A 16,054-nucleotide genomic window follows, 5' to 3' on the forward strand; every position below is an offset into this window, starting at 1 on the left:
AAGAGTCATGTGAATATCATTTAACAGAAGGAGGAGCAAGAGTAACTCGGGAGCCGAATTTAAACCTGAAAGCCTACCCGCGCTGCCTCTCGTAGAAAGGATGAAGCCATACTCTTAGGGTGGCCTCCTGACCTTCGAACCCCACCGAGTTAAGTAGCAAAGAGCAGGAGCCTCCTCAGCCCCAGCTGCTGAATGAAACATGAGCTCCAAGAGTATGCGGGTACAAGAGGAGACCCCAGAGGCTAATTATATGCCTGGAAATCCCCTTAAGCGAGGTAGAAAGCCTGCACACTTCCCTGCAGGTCCAGGTGGTTTGTTACAGAGAAATGGCTTTGAAAAGGTCACCCCTGGATTTTAATGGACCTGGGACTACTTTGGTTTATTAAGGTTTAAGGTTTATTTTTTTCCCCACTTTCCAATATTCTTAACATTTACCTTGAACACGGGCACCCGCTGTTCCTACAGCAGACCCTGTCTCTGCAGATACAGCTTCTATTGATCTTCCTTGTTTGATATTCGACGAGTTATTAAGCACACGTGCAGGGTTGCTATTCTTTTAATAATTTGCTGCACTTTGCAAGCCTGGCAGGTTTTTTTTGTTAATACCCACCATACCCTGGTGGTACTGACGTAGACCGAGGTGAAATTCTGCTTTAAAGAAGTGCTCAAGAAGGATCATAGTACATACTGTACCTGATTGTTTCTCTGTAAGTGAAGATTCAGAATCAGTCAATAAGAAATATTTTTGTTATTAGATAGTTGGAAAGCATCGAAAAGTATGTCTGTTTTTCTTTCAAGATCAGCTTTTGCCTTAAAGTAAAAACGAAATTAGTAAATGAGGACCAGGGAGGGTTTAGCTTGAGGTTTCTTGCATAAAGGTTTAAAATACAGACCTGTTTTTCTTTATCAGTCCAATATTTTCTTATAAACCTCACTCGTGGTTTGCTTTTTCCCCCGTTTCCACAAGTGCATTTGTTAGAAAAGAGCTCCTGAGCTTGATGTCTTTTATTTTAGGAAAATGGTAATGTTTCAGGCATCCATGTTCAGTAACTGCTTTATCTTTAGAGGGTCCTACTGAAGCTAAGCTTAACCTGGCAGGCTCAGGGCCTAAGGCAGCTAGATTCTCTGTACTGGACGGCAGTCCATCGCATGGGTAGGCATTCACTCACGTCTGCATGCGGGGAGTCACTTAGAGGTGCCGATTAACCAGGACAGCATGTCTTTGCACCTGGAGCAGCTGGAGAAAACCCACCTGGACACTGCGAGAACATGCAGAGTTCACTCAGAAGGTGCCCCAGGCCGAAAGCAAACCCAGGACCCCAAAGCTCCGAAGCAGCTGCGCTAGATTCCCTGCCAGCGTGCTGCCCTGATTATAACGGTCCGTTTGAAATCATCTCTAAGCTTTAAAGTTCTGATCTTTCAACAGTCAAGTTCATTCAGTTCATCATGAGCTCTGTGGCTTTTCTCCACGAAGGCGAAGGTCGCAATAGCAGGTTCTGTATTTTAAAAACGCAGAGCAAAAGACAGCGCTTCATTTCCTTGAGAATCTTTATTGGAAGGGTATTTTATTGTGCGAAGGTGTGTTTATCCTTAGGCACATTTCATTCCGAAGTTTCTTTATTGTGTACAGTGTAAGCTCCCCTACTCAAGAAACAGAAACCAAATGAAATGAGTTGGTTTCACTGCCACAGACAAATATTGATAGCAGTTGTATACAGGGCACCCGCACAATGCATTTTTTTCTTCTGTTGCTCAGGTGATTGATGGGCTCTCTGATACAACATGCCATTATTTTTATCACATGCTGCCGCACGCTTTCCGCGCAACAAATGTCTACTCCTTCTTTAATTTGGTAATACCGCAGTGCTTTTCCGAAGACTAAATGCTGTCTTTAAAAAGTCTGTGCGGGTTGGCAGCTGCTGTCCTCTGAAAATTGAAAAATGGTTTGATACTGTTTCAGGCCAGTCAGAGCACTTGCTCGAGTCTGAAAAATAATTTTCTCCTAAGTATCTTTAAACCTCTCTGTCTTTCACTGGAGCCAAGATCTTATCAGTTGAAAATGAAATCTTTTACTCTTTTCAGAGCCCCTTATTTGAGTTATACTATCACTTGAAGGACGCCTTCGAGTTCCTTAAATGAAGCTTCTTGCTGATGCAAGAATCAAGGATAAAGAGTTTTGACCGTGAGCCTGAAACAATAGCGAGTGATTGCATTTGAGATTTGAGATGGGAGCCAAACCACAAGATTTTTTTGTACTTATTACTTTCAGGAAATTCTGCCATCAGGGAGGTTTGTTTTTTGTTTTTTTTTTAATCTGCACGAATACCCAAAAAGATGTGGAAATAAAAAAAAAAAGTGAACTACAGGTCTTTGATAAGAGTGAGAGGCTTTTTTTGAGGTGAGATTAGCTACCAGAAACTTCACTCTCTTCTGAGTGTTTTACCATTTGTGCATCGACCAAAATAAATTACGTACTATGACAAACTCCGCATTTGGCCAGAGAGGTCCCAGGGATCTTAATTAACACATAATCTCAGCGTGGGTGGCAGAGTAAATTACATTGGACCTTATTCTACAGCTGTTCCAGGTTTTATCACCAAATAAGAAGCCTCTCTCAAACTCTACTCCTTTCACCATTTTCAAGCTCTGCCACTAAATTAAACCCATGTGAGAATGTGGAATTCAACCATTCACTGCTAATCTCATGACATAACACCCAGTGAGCCTATTTACAGGTGTTAGAGGCTTTCTGTGACTCCTAGTTGCAGGTTCTTTTTAAAATATTTTTAATAAGCAGTTGCAGAATGGCCTTTTAGACTGCACTAGCACGAACAAGTGGTCAAAGAGCTGCAGCAACTGCTTCTCACAGCAGATAAATGGTGTCTTCCCCAGTTGCTGATCTGAACCTCTCCGGTAAGAGAAAGCACAGCACATCGGTTACGGTGTTGGTTGACAGAGAAGTTCAACACAGTTTGGTAGCCCCGTACTGGAACTTATTAGCATGTTTTGATTTCTCGTATAGTTTTAGGAAAAATAGAAAACATCGTTTCTCTTATTTGGTCATTTCTTTTTATTTTATGTAGTTTGCGATCTGAAACAGGATCCATTGTGAGGTATTTTGGGTGTTTTCTCTCATGTGAAGAATAGATCCTTGGAATTGATTTGTGCTAGACTATACTGTAGGTCTGTACAGGTGTCTCGGATAAATTTGTATTTACTGTAGAAGCAAACGTGAGGAACAACAAATCCAGATAAAATTAACAAGACATCCATCCTCCGCGGAGGATGGTTCGGAGCTCCAGCAGGTGCATCCCGACAGTGTTGGAAGTCTCTTGTCTCAGCCCTTTGCACATCTTTTCGGGATCCATCTGTCATGATAGGGGAGGTGGCATCAGCCCTCGCGGGTGATGATAATAATAATAATAATAATAATTGCTTGAACTTACAGTATATAGCGCTCTTCTGGACACTCCACTCAAATTGGCTGTAAGGTGGTTGGTGTGGATTGGTTGGGCAGGGTTTCTTGAGGAGGGCGACGTGGCATCGGGGGGGGCAGCGCCATCGTCAACCCTCCCCTTTCTGAAAAGTTCTCTCATTCATCGTCTGCAAATTTGCAAGGCGGCGGTTGCCAGCCTGCGTTAATGATCACGCCAGCAATTGCATTAGCAATCTCATCCTCCACATTTTTCCAGTTACTATGACACTTCACATTATATTGTAATGCTAGTCTAATTACAGGTCGTGGAATAAGTCTCGGTAAGGTTGCCCTGTTTTTCTTCTTTGCTGTTTCTCTTCATAGCATTCCTGACCTCACGACATACATAGTAGGAACGCTAGATAACAGCAAGCAACATGTAATCACATTCGTTGAATGCTACTTAAGTTTCTAAGTTTTAATTGCTTCGCACGGTTTTAAGGTCAAGCAGCTCAGATGTTCTTTTTTTAGATCTTTACGTTCCTGTCACGCGATCTGAACTCTTTTTTAAAGGAAATGTCCGTTTCTGGCTGACGGAACTGGGCACAGGCTTCTCTTCTGCTTCTGTCATCACAGGCAGGTTTTGAAAAAGCCTCCTCACGCCCAAGTAGAGATGTAGACCAAAACATTATCTCCCATGCAGGCGTCTGCTTCGCTTCCAGTTTCCAGTTTGCGACCTCTTCTCTGTACACAGGAGGTGGTGTAACCTATGACAGATGGCCTTTGCTGAATACTCAGGTCTTGCTTCACTAAAAGTGGCTACAAAATGTATTCAAATATAAAGCACAGTAGATTCGACATTGATCAAGTTATCTGCAGTGGTCTTGGCTTTAGAGTGACTTGTGGGAGGAGTGCTGATGCTGTAGGCATGCGTTCTGCAATTTGTGTTGTGTGTAATATCGGAGAAACAACTCTTTGTGCTAGTAGTAGTCTTGCTGTAAGGATGGCTGCAAGCTAGATGAGTGCACCATTGCAGAGCAATGAGAGGTGATGAGTTTTTTTGCCTACTGAAGGTGTAAAACCATATGACATTTATAGGAGAATGGCTGTGCAGAATTTAAACAAAGAGAATGTGTTAAGAAAGATGTAATGTGGACAGTTTTTGAAAATTATAGACCATGGGAGACAGAGAGGTTTAAAGATTACCATGCTGTAGACCCGTCTCATTGGATCTGGGAAGCTGATCAAGGCTGGGTCTGATTAGTGCTGGGATGGGATAGCAGTTTGCCATTGTTAATGGTATTGCTCCACGACCAGGCAGCATCCTTCCCTCTGGACAACAATCTCCAAACCAGTATCAGTTTGGTGAGCAGGGATGCAATCCTTTAGATGAGTCTTTAAAATAGAGCTCCGTAAAGTTTGGTAATTGAAAGATCCCATAAATCCTCTGGACTACGGCTGTCATCTGGTTTACATTCTGGGGCTGCACCTGACATCTCTCTAAATTCAACTAGTGAAGCACTTTCTCGCTTCTGCACCTGATGTCCTGTGAAGTGGGTGGCTGGCAGGCATCGCCCAGTTGGCTATACGCTATACTTCAGGGGTGAATGGTAAGGGGACCCTCTGATATAAGAATGCGAGAATGAATGAATGAATGAATGAATGAGGGGAGGCCGTTTGCTCCATCTAGCTAGCTCATTCAGTTGCTGGTAGTTGATCTAAGGATCTCATCCGGCTAATTTTTGGAAGAAGTGATGGTATCCGCTTTAACACCACGTGGATGGGTAGCACGTTCCAGACTCCCACAAGTCTCTGTGTTAAAAAGTGCCACCTGTTCTCAGTATTAAAGGAACTTAATAGTGCTTAGTTTCCATTTGTGTCCCGTGTTTCTGAACTTAGACGATTCTGAATACTTGAACGTTTGCAAAATGCTTTCAGATGAAAAGCTCTGTGTCAATTGTTGCTGTTAAAGGTACTTACCAACGGCAATGTGTGAAACAAGCAAGTCGTCTCTGCTGGACAACTCTCTTCACACAAACTCCCTTGATTTGCTAACCTGTCTTCACAAACGCACAAACGTGCTAGAATATCACTGGCGGGAAAGGCAGATGTCTTTCAGACTCTGTCCCTGGTTTTTCAAAGGGGTTGTTGGGAGACAGACTTTTGTCATGTAATGGAGCGAGGGAAGCCGTGAAAAAGTGGATTAATCCACTTCAAAAGCAATTCTGGCAAAAGGGCACTGAAAATCTCAGAAAGGATTCGCTTCCATTATTGGGGTGTGTCACTCTCCCCTTGGAGCTCGTTTTTTAAGTGGGTGCTTATGATCTCAATTTTCCCTCTCTGAATACAGAATTACTTTGCGCCTTATGTAAAGGTCCCATAAATATGAGAAAAAAATAATGAGAAGAGATGTATAAAAGGGGGGGAGGAGAAAACAGCCGCAGCTTGAATGAAAAGGGTTTCGGGAAAGCAAACCTGTAATTAAGGCAGAGCAATCAATCTGAACCGCTGACCAGCTCCTGAGAAAGCTATCGAGTGGCTGCAGCAAAGCGCTAATTTGAAACCATTAGGGTCTGCCGAGTTTGCAAACAGACCCGTAATGATGATTGGTGACGTGGTTAGAGCCCAGAGACTCATGCTCCAGTCAGGAAATCAGCGCTGCCAGTAGAATACCGAAACCAGAACTGCAGAATGGAAATTGTTCGATGCCGTTTGTCAACTATTATCTGTATTGTTTGGCTGTATTCTCTGTTACTGCAGTTCATTTCATGGTGACTTCTGGAAATCCGGTGAAGGTTTTTGTTTTGTGAACACCTTCTACATCACCTTGTAGCCTAGTATTGTCAGATCTTGAGCTGGGCCTGCTCAGTACCAGGATAGGAGTCCTTCCTGGACAACCAGTTCCTGCTGCATGTGTTGGTGGACCAGTAGGTGCTGCTCTTCTTTCCAGCCAGTGCGCACTGTAGAAGATGCAGCCCTTTGGGTGGGACATGAGTCGAGGTCCTGACTGCTGGGTCTTTGGAGATACTGTCCATAAGTATGGTCTTGCTCCTTCTGGCTTGCCTCAGTTTCCTCTTCAGTCCGACTGGTGAAGCAGGATACCGATTATCCTCCTGCACTGCTACGCAGTGGGGCTGCTGGTGCCCATTGGCTGCCACGCATCACCCAGGTAGAGCCTCGTTTCACTGATGGGTGAACTGGGTCCCATCATGTCTGTAAATTGCTTTGGGGCTTCCCTGGAGGCAAAGAGCACTTTACCAATGCAGGGCGCTGCTATTTATCAAAAACGTGGATTGTAAATCAGTGGAGTGGGCCCGTTCCCTGCGGACTGCAGCCTGTCAGGGAGGAGACGCGGGGGGATTCGGTGAAGCCGGAGAGCTGCAGCTGGTAGTTGTGCGGCCTGTGCACTTCCTGGCAGTCCCACGGGGCAGGGGGACTCCCTGTCGGTCACAGTGTTTCCAGACGCCACTCCTCGGACATCTCCCGCTGCCACAGGCGGCACAGTACGTACTGTAGGTGTGGGTAAAACCCAGTACACATGTGAGATGCATTCTTCAGAAGTGCCACGTGTAGCAAATCGTCGGATCACGGATCGACTTTCCCCAAAAGGATTCATGTAACGGGGGGCTGTTAATGTAGGTTTTGGGACTTGGAAATGTAGTCCACCCTGTTGCCTGGGAAGCATTTTTGTACTCCTATTCATTTTTTAATACATTTATCTGTACAAAATAAAAGAAAACACTGATAAGGAAATACATTCGTACCCTATAAGAGTAAAAAAAATCATAATCCTATTGTGTTTGAGCTTGGCTGTGCAATACCCTGTAGTGTGACGTTCTTCGAGCTTGGCAGTTGTTTTCCTGTAGTGATTAGCACACTGATGCCTACCATTGTTTCACACGAACAATAGAAAAGAATTGCACTGTTAAAAAAAACTTATGCACTGCACATATTTGTGTGGTACTGTCTGGTGTCGCACGGTGATGTGATAGTGTGGTAACATACATTGAAAATGAACATAAGACACAGTGTTTACGATGTGATGTAAAGTAGTTGTGCCGAAAGCTCCCTTAAGACTTCTTAATCGTCAGAGCAACGTTTTCAGTAAGCACTGGGCAACAGGAGCCCAGTGGTGGTGTAAGTACTGCAGCAACATGTGCAAATAAGCAAATTTAAGCAGGGTACACCTGCATTTTCTTTTATTATTTTGTGCTTTACCCCCCTCCCCTGTTTTACCCCATGACAGCTGAAGTGTGTGGTGAACGAGGAGAGAAGTGAGAAAATGAATAGAGCCATGGCACACGGAGAGATAGGCCAGGAAAATATGACAAATGCAAAGCAACAGGAAGTCAGGCAGCACATGAAATTAAACCTGTCAATCTCACTATATTGTACTTGCTGTTTTGTGCATTAATTTCATATCTGACAGTTGCATTTGTGCAGTTATTACTGCAAATGCTGTACGCTTTCTAGCAGCTGTGACATTTTTTGAACAAATTTACACTCAAAGCTAGGACAGGCTTTGCATTTCTTAGGACCTGCTGCTTTTGGGATTTTATCGGTGTCCATCACGAAGCAGTACCTCGACGTTCTCTTGGGAAATGGTTCCTTCCACAAGGCTGCGGCTCTTTTGTGGATGAAAAGAGCTGCTTACTTAGAGAGGTGGAGAGAACGTTTGAAAGCTCGCTGGCTTTTTCTTGGAAAAGACAAATTGAAAGGAAATGCCACACTAACCATCCCTCTTTGGTAGAAAAAAGCCTTATTAATTTATTTTTGCTTTAAAGAATTGAAAAAGACATTTTTTGACGGATCATCAAAGCTGCCGCAGAACAGAGAGATGCTCAGATACAGCAGACATATTAAGCGTCAGGGGCTGTACGGCTCAGTACATTTCCTCCAGTCACGTCCTCGCTGATGGAGCGGGCAGGCTGTGGCTCTGTCGCCGACTGAACACCGTTTCCACCACGTCTCCAGTCATCCCCCCTCGGTATCGCTAAACCCATTTCAGACACATCCACCTCAAATGCGGTTTTGATGAGAAAAATGGCTTCTGAATCTTTTGTTTCTCCGCTTCTCTCAGCAAAAAAAAAAAAAAAAAATAGCTTGGGGCCACCAGTGCTCATCTCAGTTGATGGGATTACAACTCCCCAGCCCAGTGGCTGCAGGCGCATGCTTGCCTACATGCACAAAGCACACTTAACAATGTTCCAGGAGTCCTGCCGGCCCCATTTCAGTCAATGCAATTTGCTTAATTTTGCCTTTCCAGTGTGCACGTCCACATATGCCTGTTTAAAGCAGCAGCGCCATGGACCCCCACCTTAGTGAGGAATTGTAAAGCACAGAGATTAGACAGTAAGAGGAGACCCAGGCAATTCTGGAAGCACAGCAGGCAGCGGTAGAACATGAGAAGGGTCGGTGAGTCGCGGTGCTACCCTGTGCCCTATTAAGGGGCAGTAACGATCTTGCAATCAGTAGAAATGATACATTGAAGGTGATCAGCTCCCTGAGTCTGTGGAATTTCAGCCCATCTCCTGCACAGAGTCTGTAATAATGGAATCCCAGGAAGCAAGATTCTCTCTGGATGAGTCGATAACAAACCACATGGATTTAATGGGTTTAGAAATTGGTCGGGGTGTGACGAGAGTCATGTCATACAGAACTATAACAACAAAGCTCCCTGTGCATGCAGTGAAGATTGTTCATAATTGTGCAGTGTGTAAATCAGACGGGATATCCATGAGCACGGTTTGATAACGCTCAAATTGTTAGCACACAGCAAATTGCCATATACAGTAAACAACTTGTGTGTTTGGAGATGAAAAGGGTTTACATTTCTACAAAGAGTATGCAGTCTGGTTTAGTCAAAGTACAGTATGTGCTTTCTCAACACAGAAGCACATCAACCACATTAGCGGAATACTAATAAGTATAGAAAAAGTATAGTAGTATAGAAAAGACAATTGCGTCCGAGGCAAATGCAGTCGTGAAATGCAGTAAGGAGTCGTGAATTTATGAATGAAAACGCAGATGTTGTCTGCAACAGGAAATCTGCTGATCTGAAAATTCGACCAGCCTGATTGTCCGAGTGTTTTTCAGACCCTGGTTTTAACAGCGTTGTTGATCTTTGTTCCTTTCTATTTGTTTCCTGCTGTTTAAATTCAGTTACAGTCAAATGTGGAATGCAGATCTATCTTCTGGGTTGGTCTGATTGATGGGAACAATTCTGTCTTGTGCTTTTGAGAGAACGAGGGGTCAGGCAGGATTTACTGTAAGACAAAACTGCTTGGCTTCTGCTTTCCAAATCTAATGCTGCAATGCTGTAATCTTTTATGTTTATTTTAAAACACAAATTTAAAACACTCTGATTGTATTAATGTCTTAAATTATACTATAACATTATATGATATTGCATTATATTGCATAATTAACATACTTTTGCTATATAATATGATTATAAAATAATGCAAAATGATTAATCTTTTCTTTCATTATTTTCTATTCAATATATTTCAGTCCAATATAAAAGGCTGGTCATTGTATTTCAACTTTAAAGCAATAAAAATGGTGCTGTCGGAAACTTCAGAAAGAGCTGTACGTAACACAGAAAGCTTTAAGTGCAACTTTTGAACAGTTGTCTATTATCTGTTACGCGATGGGCAAATGTTTGATATTGACCAGATGTCTTAACCCCTTCCCACATTGATTGGTCCCACCTGAACTGAGAGCACAGATGTCAAAAGATAGAGATTAATGCCCTGTGCCAGTAGATGAGACAGATCTTCGGCGTGTTCGCTGGGAATCAAATCCAGGATTGTAGCCATTAACCTACACTGTCCCCAGAGCTGATTATTCAAAAAAAGATGGAAGCATGGAAAAAAAAGTCACCCTCTTACCATCGTAAATACAGTATTTCAAAGAAATTCTGAAATACTTCCTTAAAGTTTGTCTTAAAGTTCTTAAAGATCTCCGCCCCTGTGTAAGGAACATGAGTGTGTGAATCATTTTCTGTGACTCATAACCCATAACCAGACCAGACAGAGCAGGGGCCCATAGACTCAGCTGAGCCACATTGGCTACAGGACCGTAGTAAGCTTGCTCTTAAAATTACTCCTGCCTTTCTATTGCAGCTTTCGAAAGCTTTGTAACCATTAATGAATCTGTCTTTTAGCAATTTTTTTTTTGGGGGGGTAGCAGAGATAGGAATGGAATATGTTACCTGTAGGTTTGACATTGTTTTTAAGCTTTTTTCCTTGAAAGAAAATAGAATCACTTGAGCCTGAGATAAAAGTTTTAAACATTGCCACTTCTTTTCTATCTAGCAGCCATATCACTCTGCAACTCACAACTGGCAGCCCCACTGGAGCTCAGCAGGTGTGAGCCTGGTCAGTACCTGGATGGGAGGCTCCTGGGAAAAACTAAGGCTGCTGCTGGAAGAGGTGTTAGTGGGGCCAGCAGGGGGCGCTCACCCGGCAGTCCATGTGGGTCCTAATGCCCCAGTATAGTGACGGGGACACTATACTGTAAACAGGCGCCGTCCTTCGGGTGAGACGTAAAACCGAGTTCCTGACATTAAAAACCCAAGGGCGTTTCTCGAAAAGAGTAGGGGTGTAACCCTGGCGTCCTGGCCATATTTCCCATTGGCCCTTACCAATCATGGCCTCCTACTAATCCCCATCTATGAATTGGCTTCATCACTCTGCTCTCCTCCCCACTGATAGCTGGTGTGTGGTGAGCGTTCTGGCGCACTATGGCTGCCGTCGCATCATCCAGGTGGGGCTGCACACTGGTGGTGGTGGAGGGGATCCCCATTACCTGTAAAGCGCTTTGAGTGGAGTGTCCAGAAAAGCGTTATATAAGTGTATGCAATTATTATTAATTATTATTATTATTATTATATATTCTCCAGGCTGAAACTTGTACGAGTGGTTTTTACATTAGAAATGATCACATTGCCAGACCAGCGTACTGATCTTCACCTTAACGGATGTGCTCTCGTCACATTTGGCTGTGCACTTTCAACTAAGACGCCACTGTGATCTGTAACACTGTAAGTGAAGGTGGGAGATACTGTAGCAGTAGGATTCAGGTCTGTCCAGCACAGACCCCAGAATGGCTCAGTTTACCCATTGAAGGGGAGAGTTAAGGGAAGTGAGCAGTTTATATTAAAATATCCAAGTCTCATTGTGCGGCTTGATTAAAATGTTTCTGAGACAAATGCAGTGTTTGCCGAGGGCTCATCAGATATCCCCTGTCTACAGGAGAAGAATAATAAGTGACAGCCTTTGCTGGGTTTGAATTGTGACGTATATTGGCCTCCATTCTCCTGTTTTTGGATATTAATGTTTTGGTCAGTTTTAGCTACAGTATATACTGTATGTGTGTTGTGTGACATGCATTTTGGGCACTGAAGGTGGCTAAAAAATCTCTTTATCTCGCTCTGTCTCTCCCTCTCCTTCTCTCATTCTGTTTCTCCCTTCCTCTGCCTCGCTCTCGTCTCTCTCTCTGTCCCTCCCTGTCTCCCTCTATCTCTGCCTCTTTCTCTCTCGCTCACTGGTGTGCCAGCTGCTGCCGCCGCCTTTGATCTCCTCCTGCCCCAGATCTGCACTCTAATGAGCTGAGAGTCCAATCAATAATTCACTGGAGTTTGAATAAAACTGGGGTGATCAGCGCTTGTTTAAGAAAAGAATGCAATCAGTGCTATTCAAGACTCTTTTCTCTCCCTATCTCTGTCTCCCTTTCACTCTCTCATGCACAGAAAGTGTTTTCCTCTGCGTCTTCCTGCCTTCACCATTCACAGGTTTCCTCGCTTGCAGTTAAATCTCCCGTAATTGAATACACATCACACACCTGCGCAATCCGTGCCCAGCGGATTTCCCTTTCGTCCCGTAATAAGACCTGCTGTCTCCCTCCCCATGGCTCCAGCACTGAAAAACGTACAGTGCAGCCTGTACAGCGCCAAGGCCTGCAGGTGCCTCGGACTCCAGGGGAACGTGGGGCGGTACTGGACCCTGCAGAAGCTGGTTCTGAAGAGGAGAGGTTATCCTTCTGTCAGGAGTGGATCGATTCAAGGAAATTCAAGGAATAAACAGGCTTAAGCCGAGACGAGGCCTGTTATCATAGCAAGGCGACAAGGGGAATAAAGTTTCCCATATCCTGGACCCATGATACTGTATATCCTTTCATTTACCTTGCCCATGTGCTGTCAGAGGTGCTGAAGTCATTCCTGTAAGTCCAGTGTGTGGGATTACATTACTTGTAGTGCTAACAAGACCGTGAGCTGAGCTTGTGTGGTGTGTGCTGTTGGTCATTCTAACCAGTATTAAATCTGAGCAGGTCCTGAGATGTTACCATGCTCCCTGGTGCTCCCAGTTCCCATGCTTGGCGTGTTTTACTGTCCTCCGTAATCGGGGAGACAGCTGAGCCAGTTGCTTTCCAGCTCCTTATCCCTCCTGTTTCTCATTGCAGTCCCCCCCGATGACCCGGTGATAAACGGAGGCCCGGTGGTGAGCCTGAGGGCAGGGGACCCCCTCAACTTAACCTGCCACGCCGACAACGCCAAGCCTGCCGCCTCCATCCTCTGGATCCGCAACGGCGAAGTGCTCAACGGGGCCATGTACTCTAAGGTGCGCGCATGCCGGGCTCGGTGCGTTCCCCTGGAGGCGGGTCAGAGAGACGAGAAAGCTGTGGCGCGGGCAGGCAGGGAGGAACTGGCTGCAGAGGGAAACGGGTGTGCCACTGCTTCAGAGCCAGCTGCTGCTGCTTGCTGCAAGCTGATCAAACACTCGGCAGAAGATATACACAGTACCGTATGCGAATATAAAATAGATGTCCTTTCCTTCACCCTCCTTTATCCCTGCTTTGCAGTGTGATGCACCTTTGCTGAAATGCATTAAATACATATTTAGGACCATTCAGATTTATTGTGTTTACGGACTATAAATGAGCCTCATTAGTGGACGATCAAAGGAAAATCTGTGGGTTCACATCAGATGTCTTTAGTCTCTTGTCTCCTGTTAGATCCAGTCTTAACATTTTCGTACCCCATTGTGTAACGCATTCAGTGCAGGAGCGTCTTTAGAAAGGGATAGCTGTTGATGAAAGTACAAACCAATCTTTCCGCGTTTCATCTTTGATGAGAGACAGACCTGCGCTTTGTTCTCCCATTCAGCAGAAATGAACTCGTTTTCCTGCCTCCCGTTATTAAAGTGTTCTAATAGCAGTTGGCTCGATTGTCAGCTTTTTCAGCTGTTTGTGCTTGCTGAAAGAACGGTTGGGAAAAGCACTGCCTTGATGAAGGATCCTTTACATATGACATTCCTTTTTCTTTTCAGAACTCTCATGCCTTTAAATAACATTCTTTGCTGCTTTTACCACAATTAGGCAGAACTTGAGTAATTTTGCCTGAGTGTGTTAGCTTGACCCACGGACAGGAACTTTGATGTTTTGAACTCTCTGCCTGAACACGTAATCAACAATACCCCGTAAATTAACATATAAATGAACACAGGATATGAAACCTTATGGGCATCAATGAGACTAGCAGTTTCTGATCTCATTACTGGCCTTTCAGCTGTTTAGAGGGAGATAAATAGCGTTGATTGAGCTAAAGTACAACGCAATTTCCCTTGAAAAATGACTACTTGGTGTGGTGCTGATTGAGGTAATTTCTCAGCAAAATGCTCAATTCTTTACACGCAATACTTGAAATATATCAAGGAGGATTTAAATCCAGACCTGTTTGCAACTATATATTCATTAGAGAGTGGAAAGCTCAGTATACTGTATGTACTATAATATATATGCATTTGCTAATGTGATCAAAGTCTTGTGCTGGGAAGATGTTGACCTAAGGAAGGATGTTCATATATTCTGAATTTCACATCATTGAAACCATCTGTGATAAGTGGGGGAGTGGGAGAAGTGTGTGTGTGTGTGTGTGGGGGGTGAGGCAGGAGTCCCGACTGAACTTATGTGTTTGAGCTTGATAAGAAAACACAGAAAGGGTGCAGATGACGTCCCACTACAGAACAACACACTCTAATCAGCTGTTGTTCTTGTCTCCTCACTTGTAGGGCATCTACTCACAGCCATCACTGGGGGGGGATGCCCCCTAATGTGCCCCCCCAAAAAATTATTTTATATTTTCTAATAAAATATTTTTTTTTGTAGAAATATTGGACAAAATATATGCAACTAATCTAACATTTCAATAAAATTTTCATTTTCTGTCACAACGAATGAAAACACGTACAGTAGCGTCATATGTATCAGAGTCACGTGTCTCAGACAGGCGCTCGAACCAGGACCCCCTCCCTGGTTAAAACCAATTCCCCACCCGTGCGAATTGTTCTAGCGAGGGCCCTGCTGTACAGTAAAATGTGAATTTTGTCTTGGAAAAAAACGTTGCAGGGTAGTTAATGGCAAATAATACATAATTGCAAGTCGCTGGACGTCAGAAGCAACGGATTCAGTGTTTTATCTCAGAGGGTAGGTCACAACCTGAGCTGCAACATTCCTCTCCCTGATTGTTGGCTTGGCGTGGGTCTTGCTGAAGAACGGGCCTGAGGGTCAGAGGTTTCCAGCCCGAACGGGGGTCAGGCAGACACTTGGCTAGCTCAGATCAGAGGCTCTTGATCAGGAGTTGAAGATTATGAAAGCCTCCTTCTGTTCTCTTAAAGTTATCATTTGTAGGGAGTGAGGAGGAGTTTAGCTTACCTGTACTTCATAGATAAGTGCTTCTTTAACTTTCAAAGCAGCTGCTTTATCTGTCTGTCAATTTCATTATCCTCTGTACAGCCTTCATCTCAGCCAAACATTGCTGTATAATTAGTCTTTTTTTTCCAACTCCATTGGTCGCTAAAAACTCTGGAAAGTGTTACTAATTATCTGTTGAAAATACATTATAATTGTCATATATTCCTTTGTTCATAAGACAGGTAGAGCGTCTAATTGTAGACTAGAATATTAATTTTAAATATGTCTCATTTGCATTCCTCTCGACTGTGTGACTTATTTTTTTTCTTCGTTTTACTTTTTTAGTCAAACTAATTAACCTCCTTGGCTCGCAGTAATAAATGCTAAAGAAATTAAAGGTGGATGCTGGGAGAAGGTAAAGGAGGATTTTTAATTGAAGAAGAAAAGGCCTGAGCTTCCTGTGATGTGATGGGGTTAGGATCAGAAAGTAAATTACAGCAAGGCAAATCTCTTGTCTGCTTAGTGTGAAATGCATTAAACTGCACGCACTACCCAAAAATAACGGGAGTTTTATTTTCTGAAATATTACTTTTGCTTTCCATGTGTACCCCTCGATTTGGAACTTCTAATTGCTCGTTTGAACATTTGAAATCACTTCTTTTCACTTTTGGGGTGCCATCGGGAAAAGACTGAGGGCTGTACTGTTGGAGCCATCCACCGTTTCCAACACGCTGAGGCTCAGCGTAGCTGCTGGAGAGCTGGCCCTGATTCGAGGAGCAGTGCAGCTCTCACTGATGACACGGGTCAGCTGGCAGGTTCCCGGGAAGATACTGAGGCCCTTCTTGTTTGGGGGGTTCAGGATTGTCTGGTCAATTGAAATCATCCCACCACACCATTCGAAACCAGTGACGTCCTGAAAGTGAGGCTCTATCTGCTCTTCCAGGT

General features: G+C 44.0%; 1 protein-coding gene across 4 annotated transcripts in view; it reads left to right on the forward strand.

The window, feature by feature from the left end:
- LOC148641187 (kin of IRRE-like protein 3) overlaps positions 1-16,054 on the forward strand; it is a 185,612-nt gene that overhangs the window by 129,663 nt on the left and 39,895 nt on the right. For all 4 annotated transcript variants that reach the window (XM_088618885.1, XM_088618882.1, XM_088618883.1 and 1 more), the window contains one exon: positions 12,881-13,038. In XM_088618885.1, the coding sequence (XP_088475011.1) occupies positions 12,881-13,038 (158 nt within the window). The remainder of the gene's footprint in view (positions 1-12,880; positions 13,039-16,054) is intronic.

This window comes from Lepisosteus platostomus, chromosome 25 (genome assembly GCF_059453375.1).
Source record: "Lepisosteus platostomus isolate fLepPlt1 chromosome 25, fLepPlt1.hap1, whole genome shotgun sequence".
NCBI lineage: Eukaryota > Metazoa > Chordata > Actinopteri > Semionotiformes > Lepisosteidae > Lepisosteus > Lepisosteus platostomus.